Here is a 22,681-nt window from a genome sequence, read left to right as displayed (position 1 = left end):
AATAAATATCACTTATTAAACCCCAATTTTTAAAAGACTGCCACAAGTTTAGTGAAATGTAATAATGAAAGTGAACTTACCTCAATTTTAATTATTTAAAATTTAAAATATACTTTTTAAAAATTTAAGATTCAAATCACTACTGAACCTATAATTTAAGATTCAAATTACATATTAACCCTATATATATTTCAAAAAGTTATTTTTATAACCTCTGAGTTTTGTCTTGCTAACAGAGGCACACAGAAATTTTTTTGTTCTTTCATATTTCTAAGTGTTGATGTGTGCGAAAGCTAAGATGATTAAAAAAATAAAATGCAAACGTAAAACTGGGTGTGTTCATTTCTTGAAAATGACCCATATGAGATCCTCTCTCGCCATTAGAGAACGTGCACAACCATCATCATAGGACCAAAAAAAAAAATCCACCAAAATATGACAGAAAATTGTAAAAATAAATAAATAAACAACAAGCCTCTAATTTGATAGTTTCCATATGAAAATCAAAATCAAAATAAAAAGCATCCCATGCAAATCCCTTCGGCGCCTTTTGTTCCATAGACACCACCTTCAACAATCTACATAACAATATCTGCTCCTTATACCTGAGAAGTGAGAAGTTACGCAAAAGTCATCTTCAAGGCTATCCATGATTTTCCCTTCAACACCTTTGACAGCTTTCGTCTCTGGCCTACAATTTTGCCTTCGTCTATTATTTGCGCAAAAAGCCATCTTCAACCTCAATCTCTAGTGCTTTTACCCGTTTGAAGAACAATTCAATAATCTCCCTCGATCTCTGGACTTGCTACTTGGATACACCTCAATATGTCTACTTAATCTTCGTGGCAGTGTATGTCCATACAGTTTCTTACTCAGGTCTTATTTGGCAATACATCATCCCCTGTCAACTTGAACTAACCGCGTGAAAAAGATTTACAAATGGAAGGACTAACACTGCTAACTGAGCAAATAATGAGGACTGAAGAAAAATAAAATAAAAATTAGGGAAAATAGCGGTGAAGGACTGCCAAAGAAAATTTATATCAGTCAAAAAATAATTATTGTCAAAATTCGAATGGATTACTTTAGAATAAGTTGTTAAAACCTAAATGAATATTTGTTAATAAAAAACTAACCCAAATCGACAAGTATCTATTTGAATTTTGACAACAAATAATTTCTTAACTGATATAAATTTCCTCCAACAATCCTTGATTGATATTCTCCCAAAAAAATTATAAGAACCTGATTCAAAATTTAATGAAACTACAAGGACCGAAGGATTTATTTTCCCTTTTTTTTCCAAATATAGATAAGCATAGTTTCATGAAACAATTTTTACATTCAATATATATTTTTTTACAATATATTTATTAGAACATTCCGTGCTTTGCTTGGGTGTATGATTAGTTTTAATAAAATATAATAAATATATATATTTATATCAACAATGCAATCTTTAAATATATTATTAGGCAAAGAATCAAATATGGGAGTCGTACTTGAGAATGTGAGTTAGATGTCTTGAAGAAATTGGCTGGTAAACATGCCACGATAACTTTGTAATCAATCAATTTATCTTTGAAATAATTTGAAAGTGTGAATAATGGGGGGAAAAAACATACAGATTACAAATGAATGTAAGCTATGATATCATGTTTGAGGTTGATGTACTTTAAATATGAATATATATATATATATATATATATATGTACATATTAATAAAGCGTACTTTACCACCCACAACTTTCTTAACAGTCACTAACACTTAAAGGAAAATAATGTTAGATAAGATTGACTTAATAACCATTAGATTTCCTGTGAAATTTTTTTAAAAATGAGTTGCAAATATTAATTCATACTATCGTCTCAAAAAATATACTAATTCACACAATTGCAAACATAAATCCTAGTTACAATCTAAAAGTTATATCTAAATCTTAAATATTTTATTTACAACTAAAGCTCCTCAATTCACAATTGTCTGAATCAATATTTTCAATTCATTTCTCAGAAAATTTTATCAAAAACCTAAATATTATTAATTCAATATTTTAGGATTTAAATGTCATACTCCTTGTTTACTTGCTCCTTTCAAAACTAAAGTATACAAGATACAGAGTACATTAGCATGGCCCCAACATAGCGTAAGGATGACATGCACAAATTGAGAAAGAGAATGACTGCATGTTTTTCTCTGATTACCTTTTGAAGTGCTTGGGATATGCCCATAACCTAGAAACTGGTTCTCCTGAATCACTGTCACTATCTGAGGAAGATGTTATCAACAAAGAATCATCCAGAAGATATTCAACAACCTGAAATGAGGGAGCTTTTACACAATTAATAACTAATTATTTCAGAAACACAATTTCAAGAAAATGACTGTCAAAATGAATGTTATATTTTTAGATATGCATAAAAAATGTTTGGATCAGAAATTTTTGCTGGCAATCTAGAGACTGACAATAACAAATGTCTGAATAAATGGACTACAATGGCATCAGAAATTTAAGGAAATCTTCAGTAGGAATTACTCACCATTCCTTACAAAGCTCCCAGCAATGAATTCATATTTAGATACCTTTTCTTGCCATCTTGACGTTAGTTAGGCAACAGGTTGTCTATGTAAAAATCAGGGAGACTGAAACTTAGCCCCATGGGAACCATTTTATTCAACTTAAGTCCCAACAAATTCCTGAACATAAAGTTGCTTGATCCTTAGGTGATATTTTGATATTTTGCAACGCTATCTCCCAAATTTGCAAAATATTTTGTTGAATTTGTAACTCATTTTCCCAATTTTAATAAGGAAAACAAATCTTAATGATTAAGTTTAAAAAGAATTTGACAACTCTGTTTCCCAAATTTTCAATTTCATCTTATTGAATTTACAACTTGTTTTTCCAAATTTTAATAAAAAATACAAATCTTAATGATTAAATTTGAAAAGAAATATATTATTTTTTGTACATTTCCAGGAATTTGCAATTTTATCTCCCAAAATTTATAATTTCATCACCTTGAATTTGTAACTCATTTTCCCAACTTCAATAGGGAACACAAATCCTAGTGATTAAATTTTAACAAGGAATTTGCAACTTTAGCTTCCAAATTTGGCCAACTGAATTTGCAACTCATTCCCATGCATCAAAATATCACTTAAGGATCAAGAGACTTACTTTACATTCAGAAATTTGTTGGAACTTAAGTTGAATAAAATGGTCACCTTGGGACTTAATTGTCCTTCTCCCTCAAAATTCCCCATAAATTATCTATGCACTGCGTGGAAGTCATTGTTTCAAACGATAGAAACATTCATTCTTCAACCTCTATCTAGTTTAAATATCATGCACAATTAGAAACAAAGTCATCTCGTTCTATCAGTAAATAGGATACCTGGCAAGCAGTTACAGGTATGATATCTTGAATGTTGGATGTAATAGCACAATGTGCATTGAGACATTTTGAATTATTCAGCCAAACTATTGTTTTGCAGTGTGCACAGTATCCCCTATTGGATGTTAATTTCTTCGATAGAGCTCCTATATCAAAGTAGATTATACGATGAGAAAATAATAGAAACATTTTGAATGCGAAACTATGCTTACTGAAAGTGAAAGCAAGTAAAGCACTGCATTCTGTATATTATAGGATAAAAAATGATTTGAGGAAATTGCAGACTCAGTCATGACAAGAAAATCAATGCCCCTGAACTCTGGTTTCAACACTAGTCAACAGGCTATAGAAACTTTAAAGTACTTCTGAAACTACCCTGACTATTTTCATCAAATCAAAATGTATGATCATGCTAATGTATCTTCCAGGATGGTACCTACATCCCCAACTCGTTACAGCTGATATAACAGCCAAATTAATGTAAAGACAACCAATCATCACTAAATTGGATAAAGCATGTGAATCAGAAATTCTGTGAGGATGGAAACATTCAAATATGTTCAAAACTTCAGAATAGATTAGGAGCTATGCACATAGACGATTTTCTACTCTACTGATGTAGTTTTACAACATATGTTGATTGACTAGGTATTGGATGTGAAAAGTAAGAATCCAAACTCGCACCAGTATATGCTCTTTTAACGGCTTCTTTCCAATCCATATTCAATATGAGTGGATACTTTTTGTCTCCATCCAGTCTGATAGGCTGCTCTTGAACAAAACCACCATAGAGCATAACATACTGCAACTCCCACAGATGGTTCTCATTTGCAGCTAAGTTCCATGACCTTCAAATGCAGCATCAATGGGTCACCAACAATGACTTGAAAAGTGAGAAAAATTCATAAGTATAATTCACTTGCCAAATAAGCCAAGAAATGTAAACCACAAACAGTGTTACCAAGAGGGTGGGACTCGTGTGCTAGTCTCGAAGATTCTTGTGTCTTGGTACTACAGGGTATATTGATCCCCTCTCAACACCTCTCTTGGGCAAACTTGGGCCACTTTAGGATCCTCAACCCTTTGACACTTTAACCCATGGATTTCTAAGTGTAATGACATAGGCTCACACACTTATGAATTGTTAGTCAAATTCTTTTTGGTGCATAGGTTTCTCAGAGAGACAAATGTAGAGCATACTTAAATCTAGGTATGATAAAAAAAGGATATTAAAGAATCAAGCTTTTATGAGAGAGAGAGAGTTCAAAGAGACATGATTGAAGAACACACGTTCCCCCCCCCCCCCCGGCAAACTAGTTCTGCGTTACACGCAAACTGAAACCTCCTTATAGAGACATAGTGTGGAGGATCAGGACAGATGGTACATGATTTCAAGTGGACAAACTTTTATCACATGCCTGGTTACTTTAGACAAGGTAAGAGTAAAGGCAAGATGATATAACTAAAAGCAAACTGCTTTGTTCAAAAGTCAAAAGTGACTTTGGACAAAGTAACAACAAGACAAACACTTAAAACAAAATATGGCTAAAAGCAAATTCCTTCCGTGATTAGCGCAAGCTTTTGTGGATGCACTTCTGGTTATATGATAGTTTGAGCCAACTTTTTTTCTTCCTTTTGGCGCCTTCTACCTATAAGGTTGTCATGCATGAGTTCTTCCAACTATTCATCAAAGTCTTGATCCATATCTTGAGTGGATCCTGGGTTATTGTATCCTTTAGCTCTAGAAATATCTGATAAGTCTGTGTCTCTATTTGGTATGGGTCCTAACTATCGATGGAAGTGATAGGGTTGTGGATGATGATGCTCGTCACAGGATTCTATCCAAGTAGGATATCCTATTTGTACAGCAAGGTTTGTGAGCGATTCAAGAAATTCATATTGGATGGATGGCAATAGGTCACTTGGCGAAATGGACAGATGAGGGATTGGACTGTGAGATGTGTGCATTTGAGATTAGGAACTGGGACTAGATAATTTTTCTTTCACATAAAAATTCTTTTAATTCAATTAAAGTGAAATTTTCATGCGTTATCTAGCTGGTGGCGATCTTCTACAAGATGGAGCTGAACAGGAACCTAATGCTATCGTGGCCCCACTCTTCACCACTAGATGATCTTCAGACTCCAAGATCATTCATTTGATCTCAATTTTTCTAATGCAACTGGTGATGCTTTGTTTATGGTTGCAAAAATAATTCAGAAAATCCTTCAATTCTGCAGATAAGCTACCCACTAAACAGCTAGCTAAGATGATGCCTTTAGAATGGATCAATAACTATCAAAAACAGTTCCAGAGTATTCAAAGAGATGTTCACACTACAAATCCTCGTATCTTATTTAGGATGCAAGATGGTAGTGTTAAATCTGTCTTTAAAAAGCCTAGAATCCAAAATCCAAACTAGATCTTTAGTAGGATCATGTTCATTTCCCCAGCATTCTTTGCAGACAAGGAACACCCTCTGATCGAGTGGTTTGGTGCAAATGCTTAACCTGTTTATGTCTCACATATCAATGATCACTTTCTTTGAGATTGTGCTCTAGAAATGTGTGATCTCAATTGTAACTATTATCTCTAGAATGATCCTGATGATGATTACAGTTTCAGAAGAAGAATTAGGAAGCCTAAGCATCCTAGATCTTTATGCAACAGAAAGTGTCCTCCCAAGAATGATGATGATGATCATAGCCCTAAGCAATCTACAAAGAAGAAATGGTTAGGACTTCCAAATCCTCCCACAGAAAGAAATGCTCTTTTCAAACTATTTTGGGAACTTGGTCATGAAGATCTCCTCCCTATGGAAAACCCAAATCCAATTATACTAGTCATTCCCCAAATGCCAGAGCCAACCTTATGAGGAAGAATTTCCTCTTCTTGAACGAAAAATAGATGACAGGATAAAGGTGAGTAGTGGAATTGGATACAAAACCTCGCAAGTTTATCAATCAAGGATATGATGGACCATAACATTTCAAAAACAAAAAGAAATTTATGAAGTAAAGAAACAATCACAGCAAATAGAAGCAGACCTAACTCAAGATCAGTCCAGAACTATTTACAAGTCTTATTCAACCTTTCCCACTATAATTAGACAATTCTCAATATATACCTCCATGCATCCAACTTACTCAATTGAGACTAATTACAGTAAGGTGTTTAAGATGTCTCATCTAGTTCTCAGAAAAACCCCGAAACATCACTTCAAAAAGCCAAGACACCTATATCCTACGATCCATCTTCGTGCCAAAAATCTCAAGATTACAAAACCTCACCATCATTTATCAAGATCCCAGAAAAACCTTTGATTATAAAAACATCACCTAACTCTTCACCTAAAATGAAGCCACCAGCTACAATTGAAAAACTCAAAGGGTTTGAAGATTCCTCAAATGCCTCTAGAACAATTGCTTTTGTGAGAAATGTTTTTAACCAGGTTTTCTCTGAACAAGAAAACATAGACTTTGTAGCGGAAGATACAAACTCTGTCACTTCAACTGAAGCCTCTATAGAATATACATACTCTGAAACAAATACACACCTAGTTTATCAAAAATTGCAATGGTCTAGCCTCAAACTCAACAACAAACTCAAAATAAAACCAGGACAAGGCTTTGAATTGGGCTAGGCCCAATAGCATAAAGAGGTGGTATTGATGGGAATCTTGTTCATCATCTGAGTAGTCATCAAAGACTGGTAAAACATAATGAGTATTTTCATCCTTTTCTGATTATTCTTCAAGAACATATTCAACATTTTGATGATCATCAAAAGGAATGCTAATCTCCAGAGACTGTAATAACTTTATATCTTTTTTGGATTTGTTAGAACACTTTTTTGCAAAATGCCTCTTTTGTCCACAGATGAAGCATCAGTCTGGTCTCTTAGTTTTTGAGGTTCTTTTCTTGAAGAATCTTAAGAAACAATGCTTTCTTCGTCTGAATGATTTACACCTACACTTGTGAAAATAAGTTTTCTTCTTGCAAAAACAAAGATCAAATTCTTTACATTTAATTTTCAAATAGGGCTTTTTTACAAGTTCACTGTAATCTTGGTTTTCCTTTCAATATGGACTTCAAAAATTATTGTTGCTCCCAAAGCTTATCCAAGGTAGACAAAGCTAGTTGATAGATTTTTCCAAGAGATATTTGTGACATATCTCTCCTTAATGCATTGATAGCTCTGTGCAGCTTTGGCTGAAGTTCTTTTGGTAATGAAGCAATTAATGTATGTCTAAGATTAACATCATTTGCGCTATTTAACATAATATTTCTCGAACATTTGTTGGAAGTGCTTCTGAAGATCATTTCGGTCAAGTGAAAATTTCATTTAAAAGAGTTCTTGCCCGCTTCTTCTATCGATGATATTGAAATCTCCAAGAAATTCTGTGAATTACTTCAAGGAATGGAGAAGTATTGATTTGAGTAGCCTTGATTTTGTCATATTCATTAAGATTTTGGAATCACTCTCTCAAATCTCTAGTCATTCTTGAGAGAAATTCTAAAAGTACTTCTCTCATAGTCACATTAGGCAACCCAACACTTATAGGCCTTATAAATCTCAACCAACCACCTCACCTACCACAACTACCACAACCCAATGTACAAATTTAAATGCTACCTTCCAAATATGATGTCTCTGTCATCGCCTTCATGGATACTGGTTCCTGCAAAACTATTATGAAACCCCATATTCTCTCTCAAGAAGAATGGGTCCTTCATAATGAATACTTTGTCACAGCTGATGATAAGCTCTTTAAAATAGATCTTATTAGAAAAAGAAAAATTGGTATAAGATTTTTCCCTAGATGTACATATCAAGGATCAACTTGAATTCTGCTATACGTGATCAATTTCAGCAACTATATCCCCTATGGAAAAACAGGGAATTTGTCATAAAACTTTCTTTCAAGAAAAATGAAGATGTTAACCCAACAAAAGCATGCCAACCTGGGATGCATCCAGAAGATCTTGCCTTGGCTAGAGGAGAGTGTGCAGCCCTATTCAGACAAGGTTTTATTGAGCTCACAAAGTCAGAGATTAGACTTGTCAAGCTTTTCATGTAGAAAAAAAATCTGAAAAGCAAAGACGAAAAAAGAGGTTGGTAATTATTATAAACCTCTTAATGCCTTTCTTCAAGATGACAAATTTCCTTTGCCTAAACGGGCTAAGATATTTTCAAAGTTTGATCTCAAAGTAAAATTTTGACAGCTTGGAATAGATCCTACAGACAAACACAAGACAGCCTTTTGTATTCCAAATGCCCAATACCAATGACCAATCATGCCCTTTGATCTCAAAACTGCCCCATCACTATTCCAAAAAGCTATGATCAGAATCTTTGAGCCCATTATCCACAGTGCTCTTGTTTACATTGATGATATCTTGCTATTCTTAGAAATTGAACAAGAGCACAAGGATCTTTTAGCTCAATTTTATAAAATCATCCAACAGTACGGAATTATGCTTTCAACACGAAAAGGATACATTGGTGCAGCTCAAATAGAATTTTTGGGTACACTAATTCAAGATAAACGGTGCCAGCCAAGTTCTCACATTGCTGAGGAGTTATTGAATTTTGTTGATGAAAATTTATCACTCAATTATAACAGTTTTTAAGTATAATTAATTATATCAGAGATTTTATTTCTCAAGTATCTCATCATACCAACTAGTTGTCTAGACTTTTGAGAAAAAATCCATCCTCTTGGGGTCTCAATCAAACAACAAATGTCCAAAAATTAAAGGAAATTTGTCTGCATCCTCCTCCACTCGAAATCCCTGACAAAATGCGTCTTATAGATTGAAGCTAGTGATGACTTTTGGGGAGCTTTACTTTCTTGAAGAAGTATAAGGGAAGAGACATTATTGTGGTTATGCCAGCAAAGGACTCAAACCCTCTTAAAAGCATTAGTATATAGCTTACAAAGAAATCCTAGCCGTGAAATGTGGCATTGAAAAAGTTAGCTTTCACCCTTAGTCCATGCCACTTTGTAGTAGAAATAAACAACACATCATTTTCAAACATCCTAGATCAAAATAGAAAAATCCTCTTTGAAACCCAACTCCTTTAATGGAAAGACGGATTCGCTCACTATAAATTCACAGTTCAAAAATCAAAGAAGATCACAATACCATTTTTAACTACCTCACTAGACCTCAAAAGAAAATCAACCTTATTACCCTTCTAAAAAAGTCACCCCTTTTCATCCTGAACATCATGTCCAGCAATTTAGTTTTTTCATCAGGCCATAATCCAACTATTGTCCTAGAAGTCCAAAGGTTAGCCAAAAGAAGTGTATTTTACTAACTCCACATCCTCCTTCAAAAAACCCAAATTCAACCCCAACTTGAATATTTCAATATTCAAGCTCCTTACCTTGCTATTCCTTTTATTAGAGGCCATATTCCAAATAATCTCATGTGATACATTTGATCTTCATCCTCTCATCCCCTGGAAATATTTCATTATCTGTACAACTTAGCTCACGAAGGTTCAACCTATGGAAGCTATTTGAATGGTTTACACCTATTTCCACATGGCACAAAAAACTCTCAAATAGTTCAAGAAGAACTATTATGGAAAATTCCATTACAGGAACAAAAAGCTTACTCTTTCTTTATGGTTCCTCATCCTTATCCTCTTGATAGCAGAGGAAAGTTTCATATCGCCAACTAAGCATGCCTTTGAAAGATTGCCACCAACTGAATAACACGTGAAAATTTCACTTTAATTGAATTAAAAATTTTTTTATGTGAAATGAATAATTATCCAGTTCAGATCCTAATCTGAAATGTACATCTCTCGGTCCAATCCCTCATCAGCCCATTCTGCCAAGTGACCCATCTCCATCTGTCTAATATGAATTTCCTAAATGACTCACAAGCTTTGCTATACAAACAAGATATTCCACCTAGATGGAATCCTATGATGGAGCATCATTATCCACAACCCCATTATTTCTACCAAACAGTCAGGACCCATATCGAACAGAGACCCAAACTTATTAGCTATTCCCAGAGCTAAAGAATAAACAACCCCAAGACCCACTCAGGATATGGATCAAGACTTTAAGGAACAACTGGAAACTCAGGCATGACGGCCCTTTAGTTATAAGGTGTCAAAAGGAAGAAAAAGTTAGCTTACCCTGTCATATGACCATGAAGGCATCCACAAAAGCCTACGCTTATCATGAAAGAAATATGCTTTTAGTCATATCTTTCTTTAAGTGTTTGTTTTGTAGTCACTTTGTCAAAAGCCACTTTTGACTTTTGAACAAACAACAACAACAACAATAACAAACCTTTATCCCACTAGGTGGGGTCGGCTACATGGATTGCAAGACGCCATTGTGCTCTATTATTTATCAAGCTTTTAAGAATATTATTAATTAACAGATCGCGTTCAATAACTTCCAGAAGTGTTCTCTTAGGCCCTCCTCTACCTCTCTTAATCGGATTCAAAGTTATATGTTCCACTCTTCTCACTGGTGCCTCCCTTGGTCTTCTTTGTACATGCCCAAACCATCTCAACCGATTTTCTACCATTTTTTCCTCAATAGGTGCCACCCTCACTTTTTTGCGTACGTGCTCATTTCGAATTTTATCTTTACGTGTATGTCCGCACATCCATCGTAACATTCTCATCTCTGCTACTCCAACTTTATGCTCTTGCTGTCCCGTTAGAGCCCATTAATTCCTATTTATATCTATCGAAGCGTGGAAATGTTTAGGTGAAGAAGGGGTGAGATGGTTAACTAAGTTATTTAATGTGATTTTACGGTCCAAGAAAATGCCTGATGAGTGGAGGAGAAGTACATTAATTCCTATTTATAAAAATAAAGGAGATATTCAGAATTGTACTAACTATAGAGGGATTAAACTCATGAGCCACACAATGAAATTGTGGGAGAAAGTAATTGAGCACAGGTTGAGATTGGAGACAAGTATTTCTGAGAATCAATTTGGTTTTATGCCAGGTAGATCAACTACAGAGGCGATTTATCTACTAAGGGGATTAATGGAAAAGTATCGTTGTAAAGATAAAGATCTACACATGGTTTTTATTGATTTGGAAAAAGCTTATGACCGTATACCAAGAGAAGTGCTTTGGAAAGCGTTGGAAAAAAAGGGAGTACGGATTGCTTATATTAAAGCCATACAAGATATGTATGAGGGGGTAAAAACTAGTATAAGAACGCCTAGTGGTCAAACAAAGGATTTTCCTATAAAGATTGGGCTACATTAGGGATCATCTCTGAGTCCTTATTTGTTCAACTTGATTTTAAATGTTTTGACGGAACATATTCAAGAGGAAATCCCGAAATGTATGCTCTTCGCGGATGATATAGTTCTTATAGCAGAGACAAGAGAAGAGGTTAATTGCAAACTTGAGTTATGGAGGAGGACATTGGAGTCGAAAGGTTTTCGTCTGAGTAGAAGTAAGACGGAATATTTATATTGTAAATTTGATAAAGGACTATTCGAAAATAATTTGGAAGTGAAATTGGGAGATCAAATTATACCTCAAGTGGAAAAGTTTAGATATTTGGGAGCCATTATCCAAAATGATGGCGAAATCAGTGGAGATATTTCACATAGAATTCAAGCTGGGTGGTTTAATTGGAGAAAAGCTAAAGGAGTTATTTGTGACCGTAAGGTGCCTAATAAACTTAAAGGAAAGTTTTATCGTACTGCTATCAGACCGGCAATGTTATATAGTAGTGAATGCTGGGCTCTAACGGGACAGCAAGAGCATAAAGTTGGAGTAGCAGAGATGAGAATGTTACGATGGATGTGCGGACATACACGTAAAGATAAAATTCGAAATGAGCACATACGTGAAAAAGTGAGGGTGGCACCTATTGAGGAAAAAATGGTAGAAAATCGATTGAGATGGTTTGGGCATGTACAAAGAAGACCAAGGGAGGCACCAGTGAGAAGAGTGGAACATATAACTTTGAGTCCGATTAAGAGAGGTAGAGGAAGGCCTAAGAGAACACTCTTGGAAGTTGTTGAACGTGATCTCTTAATTAATAATATTTCTAAAAGCTTAATAAATGATAGAGCACAATGGCGTCTTGCAATCCATGTAGCCGACCCCACCTAGTGGGATAAAGGCTTGTTGTTGTTGTTGTTGTTGTTGTTGTTGTTGTCGTCCCGTTAGAGCCCAGCATTCACTACTATATAACATTGCCGGTCTGATAGCAGTGCGATAAAACTTTCCTTTAAGTTTATTAGGCACCTTACGGTCGCAAATAACTCCTTTAGCTTTTCTCCAATTAAACCACCCAGCTTGAATTCTATGTGAAATATCTCCACTGATTTCGCCATCATTTTGAATAATGGCTCCCAAATATCTAAACTTTTCCACTTGAAGTATAATTTGATCTTCCAATTTCACTTCCAAATTATTGTCGAATAGTCCTTTATCAAATTTACAATATAAATATTCCATCTTACTTCTACTCAGACGAAAACCTTTCGACTCCAATGTCCTCCTCCATAACTCAAGTTTGCAATTAACCTCTTCTCTTGTATCTGCTATAAGAATTATATCATCCGCGAAGAGCATATATTTCGGAATTTCCCCTTGAATATGTTCCGTCAAAACATTTAAGATCAAGTTGAACAAATAAGGACCCAGAGATGATCCCTGATGTAGTCCAATCTTTATAGGAAAATCATTTGTTTGACCACTAGGCGTTCTTATACTAGTTTTTACCCCCTCATACATATCTTGTATGACGTTAATATAAGCAATCCGTACTCCCTTTTTTTCTAACGCTTTCTAAAGCACTTCTCTTGGCATACGGTTATAAGCTTTTTCCAAATCAATAAAAACCATGTGTAGATCTTTATCTTTACAACGATACTTTTCCATTAATCCCCTTAGTAGATAAATCACCTCTATAGTTGATCTCCCTAACATAAAACCAAACTGATTCTCAGAAATACTTGTCTTCAATCTCAACTTGTACTTAATTACTTTCTCCCACAATTTCATTGTGTGGCTCATGAGCTTAATCCCTCTATAGTTAGTACAATTCTGAGTAAGCAGTTTGTTTTTAGTCATGTTGTCTTGCTTTTACCTTTACTTTGTCTAAAATAACTAGGCATGTGATAAAAGTTTGCCCACTAAAAGTCATGCACCATTTGTCCTGATCCTCCATACCATATCTATATAAGGAGGTTTTAGTTTGCTTGTAAGGAAAAATTAATTTGGGAAAAAAACCTGTGTTCTTCAATCATGTCTCACTGAACTCTCTCTCCCCCTCCTGAAAGCTTGATTCTTTAATATCTTGTTTCTTTCATACAAAGATTCAAGTATGCTCTACACTTGCCCCTTTGAGGAACCTATGTACTAGAAAGAATCCTACCAACGATCTATGAGTGTGTAAGCCCATGTCACTACGCTCAGAGATTCTCTGGTTAAAGTGTCCAAGGATTAAAAATCCTAAAGTGGCCTAAGTTTGCCCAGGAGAGGCGTTGAGAGGCCTTACCTAGATCAATATGCCCTATAGCAATAAGACAAGGATCTCTTGGACTAACACGCATGAGCTCGCCCCTTTGGTATAAGAGCCAGTCCCATGACAGAAACTTGATATTATTGATAACAATGAATAAAGAGAACTTCTAAAAAATATGAGTGGATTTCCAGAAAGCTCTTCGTCAAAAACCTCTACCACAGTTCTTGACCCTATTTGCCTTTCTTCAGCCTTTTCTTTTGAACGTCTTCTTTCCACCATAAAAAGAACCCCTTCCCAAAATAATAAAAAACCTTATAGAATATACTGTTGTTCCTGAAGATGCTTGTATTCCAACCACCCAATTTCCTTTCCTTAACCCCTACTCTTTTACTCAATGTATCATAACTTTAATTCACTCAAACTGACCACAGCCTAAAGAGGTAATCTAAACCTCTAGTATGGATCAGTGTGGCATTCTTGCTACCACCGCTAAAGAGTACATCACTCTTGAGATTGCTCAACCCCTGATTGATGGATGGATCAACCAGGATTACACCCACATTCATGTTGGAGCTATTCGCCTTATCCTTACCTTTCATGGAAGAAAAGATATGGCAACTACAGCCAGGGTTGCTTTGTTAAATACTACCTTCAAGTCATATAGTAATGCTGTAATCAGAGCCATGTTGACTACTCTCAATTAAGGAAGTGTAGTTCTTACTATAACCCCCTGGATATCCAAATGTACAATGCATTGCCTGTAAAATTAGACCAACCCGACAAGGTTGACCCATAAACCGGTTACTTGGCCAGTCTGGTTGATCGAACAAATTGGTCACATTGTGGCTTGGTCAACCTGGAAGATTAAATGGGTTGACCTAGTTTTTTTTCCCCTTCTTTCTTTTTGCCATTTTCTCTTCTAAATATCAAACCCTAAATCAAATCTAAATTCCTTAATTATTATTTTTTATGTTGTCATATTTTACTATTGTCAGAAACTTATAATTAATATTTGTGTAAGACATTTCTAAAATTTTATGGATGATCTTTTCATTTATTTGAGAACTAAGAACCTTTTTGTTTAAATATTACTCTTTTCATAGTTAAATATGAATATTTTTTTAATATTTAAATTAAAATATATTATTTTAATCATGATTGATCTGACTCTTGGCTGACCCTTGCTTGAACCACTAACTCTTAAACCACTACTTTGCTCAGTTCAATGACTGGTCCGATTTTCAGTACCTTAGTACAAAGGAGATCAACATATTATTAACTTTGGTCAATAGAATATAAACATAGGAGAGAGAAGCTGTGAGAGATTACCACAAATAAAGGAGAATATCCTATGTGCTACTCAATAGCTATCCCTACGACTCTGGAGTATTTACATCTAATTATAACAAATAATAATAATAATAATAAATACTTGGTCAAGCCATAGTCCTTCATGTTGGATCATATACGCCCCTCGTGTCCAACTTGTTTGCAAAGCTTACTTGGTGAGCTCATTTTGACTAGCCACACTATTGCAAAGGCTATGTTGGGTCTCATGAGAGAGAAATAAATTCATTAGCCTACTAACCTTTGATGCCTTTCTGTGGAAATATTTTTGCTTTTGTTGTAAATATTCTAGAAGAAAATGCTAGAGATCAAGATGTGATTGTATAGCATTTAGTAGTCTTGATTAGCTTTTAATCTCTTGCTATTATGAGAATCCTAGATTTATTTTTGTATATATTTGTATTTAATGTGATTATTGTTGGATAACATCCCTTCCCCCCGATTTTCAGCACCACAAAATTAATTGGGAAGATTGTATTTTCTGTATATATTTCTCATTTGAGTTGAATAAAATATAGAAGAATCATTCCCTACCACATGGCATCAAAGCAACGGCAAGGACTATTTGATTTACCAGTAGTAGTTCCTAAAGAACATACTCTAAAGCCACCTTCTCAAATCCTTGAACAGGTTCATGGTGAATCTCACCTTGATTTACCCACTACTCTCAAGAAACAACCTTGTTCTTGTGCTTTACATCTAATTCAAAAGCATAAGTCCTACAAGGCCCTCTCTCCCAATTTATCAGGCCATTGTTGCTAATCTAGATAAAGTTGACATTCTTAACAACATTCAAGAGGCAATGAAGAAACTAGAATGAAGAAATGTAGCTATTGAGAAAATGAGAGCTTTAAAGACGAATGAAACATGGGAGCTTATTCAAAGGTCTAGTGGCAAGAAACTTGTAAGTTGCAAGTTGGTCTTTACCCCAAAATATGAGGCCGATGGCACTCTTGACAAGTTAAAAACACATGAGGTACCAAGAGGATTCGCTCAGACATATGGCTTTGACTATGAAGAAACCTTTACATAAGTGGCAAAATTGAACACCATTAACGTTCTATTTTCTGTGGCAATCAACTAGAATAGCCCCTTCATCAACTAGACATCCAAAAGCCTTCCTAAACGAAGAATTAAGAGAAGTTTACTTGACTCTACATTCGGGATTTGGTAATGAAAGAAGCATTCAAGCATGCAAGTTAAAGAAATCTCTATATGGCTTGAAGTAATCCCTTAGAGCATGATTTGATAGGTTCTTGAAAGTCCAAAAGCTAGAAGGCTACAAGAAAGGAGGATAGTTAGACCACATGATGTTTGTTAAAGTTGAGGGAGGTAAGAGGTGCATTCTCATTGTGTATGCTGAAAACATAATTATCAAAGGTGACCATTTTGAGGAAATGGCAAGAGTAAATACTACTCTTGGAAAAGAATTTAAGGTCAATGACCTCGGCAACTTGAAATACTTCCTTGGTATGGAAGTTGCAAAATCCAAGACAGCTATTTATTTATCTCAAAAGAAGTATGTACTTGATCTTCTAAAGGAAACATGTTTGTTGGTTGTAAGCCTATTGAAACTCTTGTCTAGTTTCAAAGAAAAAGAAGCCCAAGAAGAACAACAAACAAGAGTCAAAAGAAGACAATTCTAATGATGAAGTTGAAGAGGAAGACAATGAGAAAGAAGAGGCCGTTGAAATAGAAAGATATTAGAGACTTATTGGGAAGTTGATTTATCTCTCCCATACAAGAACGAATATTGCTTTTACAATAAGTTTAGCCAGCCAACACATGTCTAAGCCAAAGAATAATCATATGGAGGCAGCTTACAAGATTTTGAAGTCCCTGAAAGGTATTCCTAGTGGAGGAATATTCTTCTAGAAACAAGAATAGGGAACTATAGAGGTATACATAGATGCATACTAGGGAAGAACTCATCCTAACAGAAGATCAACCTTTGGCTATTGTTCTTTTGTGTGGGGAGATCTAGTTACCCAGAAAAGTCAAAAGCAAAGAGTTGTTCCTACGAGCAGTGCTAAATCTGAATTAAAGAGTGTTGGCTCTAGGAATAACGGAAGAATTGTAGCTAAAATAGTCCAAGAAGAGATACATATCAAAGTGGACTTACACTAAAACTCTATTTTTACAATAAGGCAGTTATAAGCATGGCCTTGAATCCAGCTCAACATGAGAAATCCAGACATGTGAAGGTGGATAAACATTTCATCAAAAAAAAAAAAAAAAAAAGTGGAAGAAAGAACCGCATGTTTGACTTGTTTGCCTACCAATCTTCAAGCTGCAGATTTATTGACTAAGGGGTTACTTATCCTAGCATATGAGAGTTGCATAAGCAAGTTGGACATAATTAGCCTTTATGATCTAACTTGAGGAGAAGTGTAGAGATAGTGTAATTAATGTGAATATCTTATTATGTTTGTCAGGAATTACTTATTATTACCTTGTTTTTCAAAATGAGGCCCATTTGAAGCATCAAGTAGTGAGTTGGGAAAGATCAATATTCGTTCACCAACTTGAAATCTCATGTTGAAGAGGATTGTTGGAAGTCACTTGCTTATTCAAATTCTTTTTAATGCTATATTTGCTTTGTTATGCTATTTATTTAATTATATTTTACAGTTTTACCAAATAATATTTAATGCGTAAGATTCTGTTATTAGATTAGATAGTATATCAAATTAGATTTACCCTAGATAATTGCCTATGTGAGGCTTGCTTGTCACCTCAACCGTGATACATGTGTTCTGGCACTAATAAACAAAATTCTGACAGCCTATTACTGAAAATCTCTCCTTGCATGCTTTCAATAATCTATAATTATTTTAGATATGTGGTCCTTTAGATTTGCTTGGGTTAAACTTTCCATGCCTTTTATCTTGTAAACCTAGCTTTCTTAAGTGAATAACATGAACCAGAGAAGATAGTCAAATGTGTCCGGATTTTAAACTCATTCTGGATGATGGTATACCATTAACATAAAGGAAGAAGTCTTACCAGCAGACTAGTCCCACAGAGACTAAAGATTTCATATCTAAAAAGCTGAAGATGTGCATTAAAATATCATGTGGCAGTTGGGTAGAACCTGACAGAAACTCATTTTAGATTTACTTGGTTAAAACAATGAAATTATGCAGAATAATTAAAATGTAATCTAACCTTTCCCTCCCTGTTTAGCTTTACAGCGCCTCTTATGAGCAACAATTGCATGCTTAAATTCTTTGACAGCCATATCCCTCTTTTGCTTTGGCAGTGCAACTTCTACACTCTGCACAAGTAGATGCGCTGATGAAACAGCACGTTGGGTCTGGATTCTGCAATTAGATAGCATTTAAGAATTAATGAATAATGAGTCAAAGAGGCTCATGTTGACAGTTTTATTCAGATTATCAACTCGAAATCACATAGCAGATGACTATAAGTAGCATCAGACTCTTAGCCACCCACTTCTAAAACAAACACTTATCCTTGTTAGTTTTGTCTCTCAGATATTAATTATTAATTATTATTAAAAAGAGGTAATATGGAATGAATGTTTGATGGGTACCTAAATGGATGGAAAACTCTACCCCAAAAGCTAGCTATTGAAATGGGAGAACTAACTCACTTAAATACCCCCATTGAACTCCATAAAACTCAGTGTGGGATTTGTATCTCACACTACCAAGTCTCCATTAATTGGCTCCCATGGACTGACATCCCAATGGCTACACTTCATGGCACTTAAGTTGGCCTCTTGCCAAGAAGAACCCTTTGTGGAAAGCCCTCTCTAGGTCCGCTAACAACCTGTCTTTGGTACCAACTAATGGGTACCTAAATAGGATAGAAAACCCTCCCCCAAAAGTTGGTTGTTGAGCAGTGAGAACTAACCTACTTAAATACCACATTGAGCATTTCATCTATTCAATGTGAGATTTAGTATCCCATATCTCTATCAATGTCATAGCCATTTCTACTCCTTCTGTAGTTATTAGTGCCAAGGAACAATAGAGGATATAGTTGTAATTGTATGAAAATTGGAATTGCTACCACAAAAAACAAAAGTCCCCTTCCTAGTTCCAACCATATATATACTGTTTTGGGGGAAAACTCTATTAACTATTATTTCCCAAAACAATTTCCAATAAATCTTATCTGAAACACTCCCATTGAGATTTAAACTTGAGACCTCCAAAACGAATAAATGTTAATCAAATATGATAACAAGCAGAAAATGAATTATAAGTATAATTCAATGCCATTTGATAGTATTCCCTTCAACCCTAAATATAAAAAACAATTACCTAATTCATAGATACCAAGAAAACAATTAAATTTAATTTAGTTGATGCCTAAAAATTTACTCTTTTTTCCAAGTTTGCCCACAATTAATTGTCATCATCTTCTATCCATTTGTGTTCATTTAAAAGTTTGTCAATTTATTGGGCATTTCAGCAAAAATATTTTCATTACTTCAAAAGCCTAGTGAAGTACCTTGTACTTAGAGACACCATAACCCTCAAAATTGTCTCTTGTAATTAGTTACCAAGGGAGTATGTTAGATGCTCAAAACAACAAAAGGAAATAGGAAGAACAAATGTACTAAAATAGTATAGAACAATAATCTCGTTCAATATTTCTCTCAATAAGAGAATTTTCAAAAGGTTTTAAAGTTTGTTTTATTAATGATATGCCAGCTTTTGAGTTGCTAGACATATGTATAAAGCCAAATATAATCAAAAATACTAAATGAAATCTAGATAATGAGATAATTAAATAAAAACTGAATAAAATATCCTAAAATCGATATCTTAAAATTTAAATAAAATATAAATAAAGTCTAAGAGCTAAATATCTAAATAAAATCTCTTGAAATCTATCCTAAATAATCCAAACTCAAACCAAATAATAACAAAACAATAAAATAAGATTCAATTTATCTTCTGTTGCTTCTTTCTTGAATAAGTTTTTAATGGAATCTTATTAGAGTATAAACCAAAAAAACAGCAGCATTAGACAGACTTATTCACTACTGTAAGAAGTCCAATTATCTGCTAACAAGCTAGTTATCATAGTCCAAACAGCAGAACACATTAATCAAGGCATATGACTCTTATTATCACTGAAACTTCATTCGAACTTTGTCCCGAAGTCAAAAAAGATGAAGATTGAAATTTAAAACAATCTCAACAATCCAAATGCCTCACTTTTTAACCCGCTCCATCATCTGAGAGAATATGAAAACTTTCTACCAGGGCGAACTGAAATAGGCTATACAAGACAAAGAAACAAGATGAATTTTAGTTATGATTGTTGGTGGCATATCGTATATTACGTATTACAATGATATCATAGTTTGATCCTTTTTTACTCAAGCAAAACAATGATTACATTCTGAATATACCAAATATGATGGACAGAGGAAAAAATAAATCCATAAACTTAAGAAAGAGACCAATAAGGGGTTATCTATTGTTTATAATTAATAAAAATTGGACCGTGAACTTAAGGTGCCATGTCTTCTTCAGCATTTATGGCAAAAGAAGTTCCAGACACTTTTAATTATGTTCACAGATATCTGTCATTCAATTTTATTCACTAAATTATTACCTCTAATCACATTAGAAGAAATCATGCTCCCTTACCATCCAAAACAAATGTGATGTAATCGAAAGCGCAAGGCAGTCCCTAATACAAAGCACTGACACTACTCCTTCCATGAACAAAATGCCTTGATGACGACCAAAAAATATGATTTCAGATAAGGCACTTAAACAGGTTTCATAAATAAATGGTAAGCAAAAATTGGAGCACGAACTTAAAGGTGTCCTCTCCTCTGTAGTTTAGTTTTCCAAGAAGGTCTAAGGCTTTCAACCATCCATATCCAGATTGTTAGGTTATGTCATAATCGTTCACTGTATTATTAACCCTGATAGCACTAGCCAATAGCACCTATAATAAATATAAAATTAGGTGCCAAAGTAGACAAACCTAGAACCGCATAGATTTGGGACTCGATGGTTAGGATGTTCGGCACTCAACCATAACAACACTAGGTTCAATCTAACGTTTGGTTGAAACAGAGATAATGCTCGAACCGGAAAAAATCGACAGTAAATGGGGCAAAATTGAGGATTGGCGATGAAAGGCTTACTCCGGCAGGAGACTGAAGGCTGTAAGGATGTCTTGGAAGATAATAGCCTGCAAATTTTTGGGGAGCTTGTCGTAGGCGTCCCTGAGAATTGAGCTAAGCTCTTCGCAGGCAATTGGGTAACTGTAGATTTTGGGAAGAAACTCTGGCAGGCGTAGTTTTTTATATCTCTCAAATGGATTCGACATATCATGAATCTTTTGGTGGTTCGATAGAATCAAATGCCAGTTGAAACCCATTTGGGGCAGGACGCCCTTTCTTTTTTTCCCAATGAAAACTGGATCGATATATTTTACACAGGAAAGATGCACGCACGTATCAGAACAAAAAGCCTTTCCCCTCTTATCATCCCGTGCCTCCAAATTGAGAGGGGTAGTTGCAGGGACGGATTTTGTTTGGGAGGGGGTAGGTGCTTGGGTTAATGCGACAAAATTTTTCGCAAAATTTACTTGGTTTTTACTTGTAAAAAATGTTAAAATTAATTTCCCTCACTATTAAGGAATTTGACATTTTGGCCCTCCCACACGTTTGCTTCTAAATCCATCCCTAGGTGGATGGTCAAAGGTCCAGATTTCAATTATTAGAGTAATTTAATCAGACAAGTTTTTGTTTTGATTTTATTTTTTAGATAAATATAACTTTTAATCTTTATATTTTACTCATATTTTATTTTTAATTTTTATATTTTTTTAAGTGTTTTAAATCTTTATATTTTTATTTTTTATTATTTTCAATCCCCCAATGAGCAAAATATCTTGGAAGGACTTAGAACAATAAAAAACAAAAATGTGAGACTTAAAATATCAAAAAAAATAAGAACTAAAAGCAAAACTTAAATAAAATATGGAGATCAAAAATTATATTTATCTTTATTTTTTTGACTAACTGATCCAACAAGTTAATATTTAATGGAATTTTTCATTTCATTTTTGCCATCATCGAGAAATTATCCGGCATTTGGATCCCATCCCATAAATTGTGCGCAGTAAGGGGGAAGTAGAATCGTGTTTGCTTGATGATCTTCTGCCTGTTTAGTTAGCCTCATTAATCGATTTTTTTTGGGGAGGAAATCAATTTTTAAAATAAAAGTACCCAAGCAGCATATCCATGAAATAATCTATTAATGAGGTTAAAATCAATTTTTTTTTTAATTTAGCTATCTAAACCTGCTTATTTGATTCTCATTTTCCCATATTAATAATAAATAATTTGTCAATAATTCATTTTTATATTAAGTAAAATTTAACAACTTTAATAATATTAAATACAAATTTATCAATAATTTAATTTTGACTAGCAATGTCTTTTATCGT

At 34.4% G+C, this 22,681-nt stretch overlaps 1 protein-coding gene across 3 annotated transcripts; it reads right to left on the bottom strand.

Moving 5' to 3' along the window:
- Positions 1–320: 320 nt before the first annotated feature.
- On the bottom strand, positions 321–21,741 carry LOC129312146 (F-box protein At5g52880). 3 transcript variants are annotated; one of them, XM_054954757.1, is made up of 7 exons: positions 21,372–21,741; positions 18,398–18,552; positions 18,236–18,323; positions 4,084–4,247; positions 3,400–3,545; positions 2,206–2,318; positions 321–914 (listed from the first exon to the last, which is right to left on the bottom strand). In XM_054954757.1, the coding sequence occupies exons 1-7, from the start codon at positions 21,605–21,607 to the stop codon at positions 905–907; spliced, it is 912 nt and encodes a 303-aa protein (XP_054810732.1). In that variant the 5' UTR covers positions 21,608–21,741; the 3' UTR covers positions 321–904. The 3 variants fall into 3 exon arrangements, with proteins under 3 accessions (XP_054810732.1, XP_054810741.1, XP_054810748.1); XM_054954766.1 differs by having other exon boundaries at positions 321–901; XM_054954773.1 differs by having other exon boundaries at positions 321–2,318.
- Between the last annotated feature and the right edge of the window lie 940 nt (positions 21,742–22,681).

The sequence above is a fragment of the Prosopis cineraria genome, unplaced genomic scaffold, assembly GCF_029017545.1.
Source record: "Prosopis cineraria cultivar Desert tree isolate PC_DT_omini unplaced genomic scaffold, ASM2901754v1 PC1, whole genome shotgun sequence".
NCBI classification, from domain to species: Eukaryota; Viridiplantae; Streptophyta; class Magnoliopsida; order Fabales; family Fabaceae; genus Prosopis; species Prosopis cineraria.
This window is presented reverse-complemented; position numbering and strand designations above follow the sequence as displayed.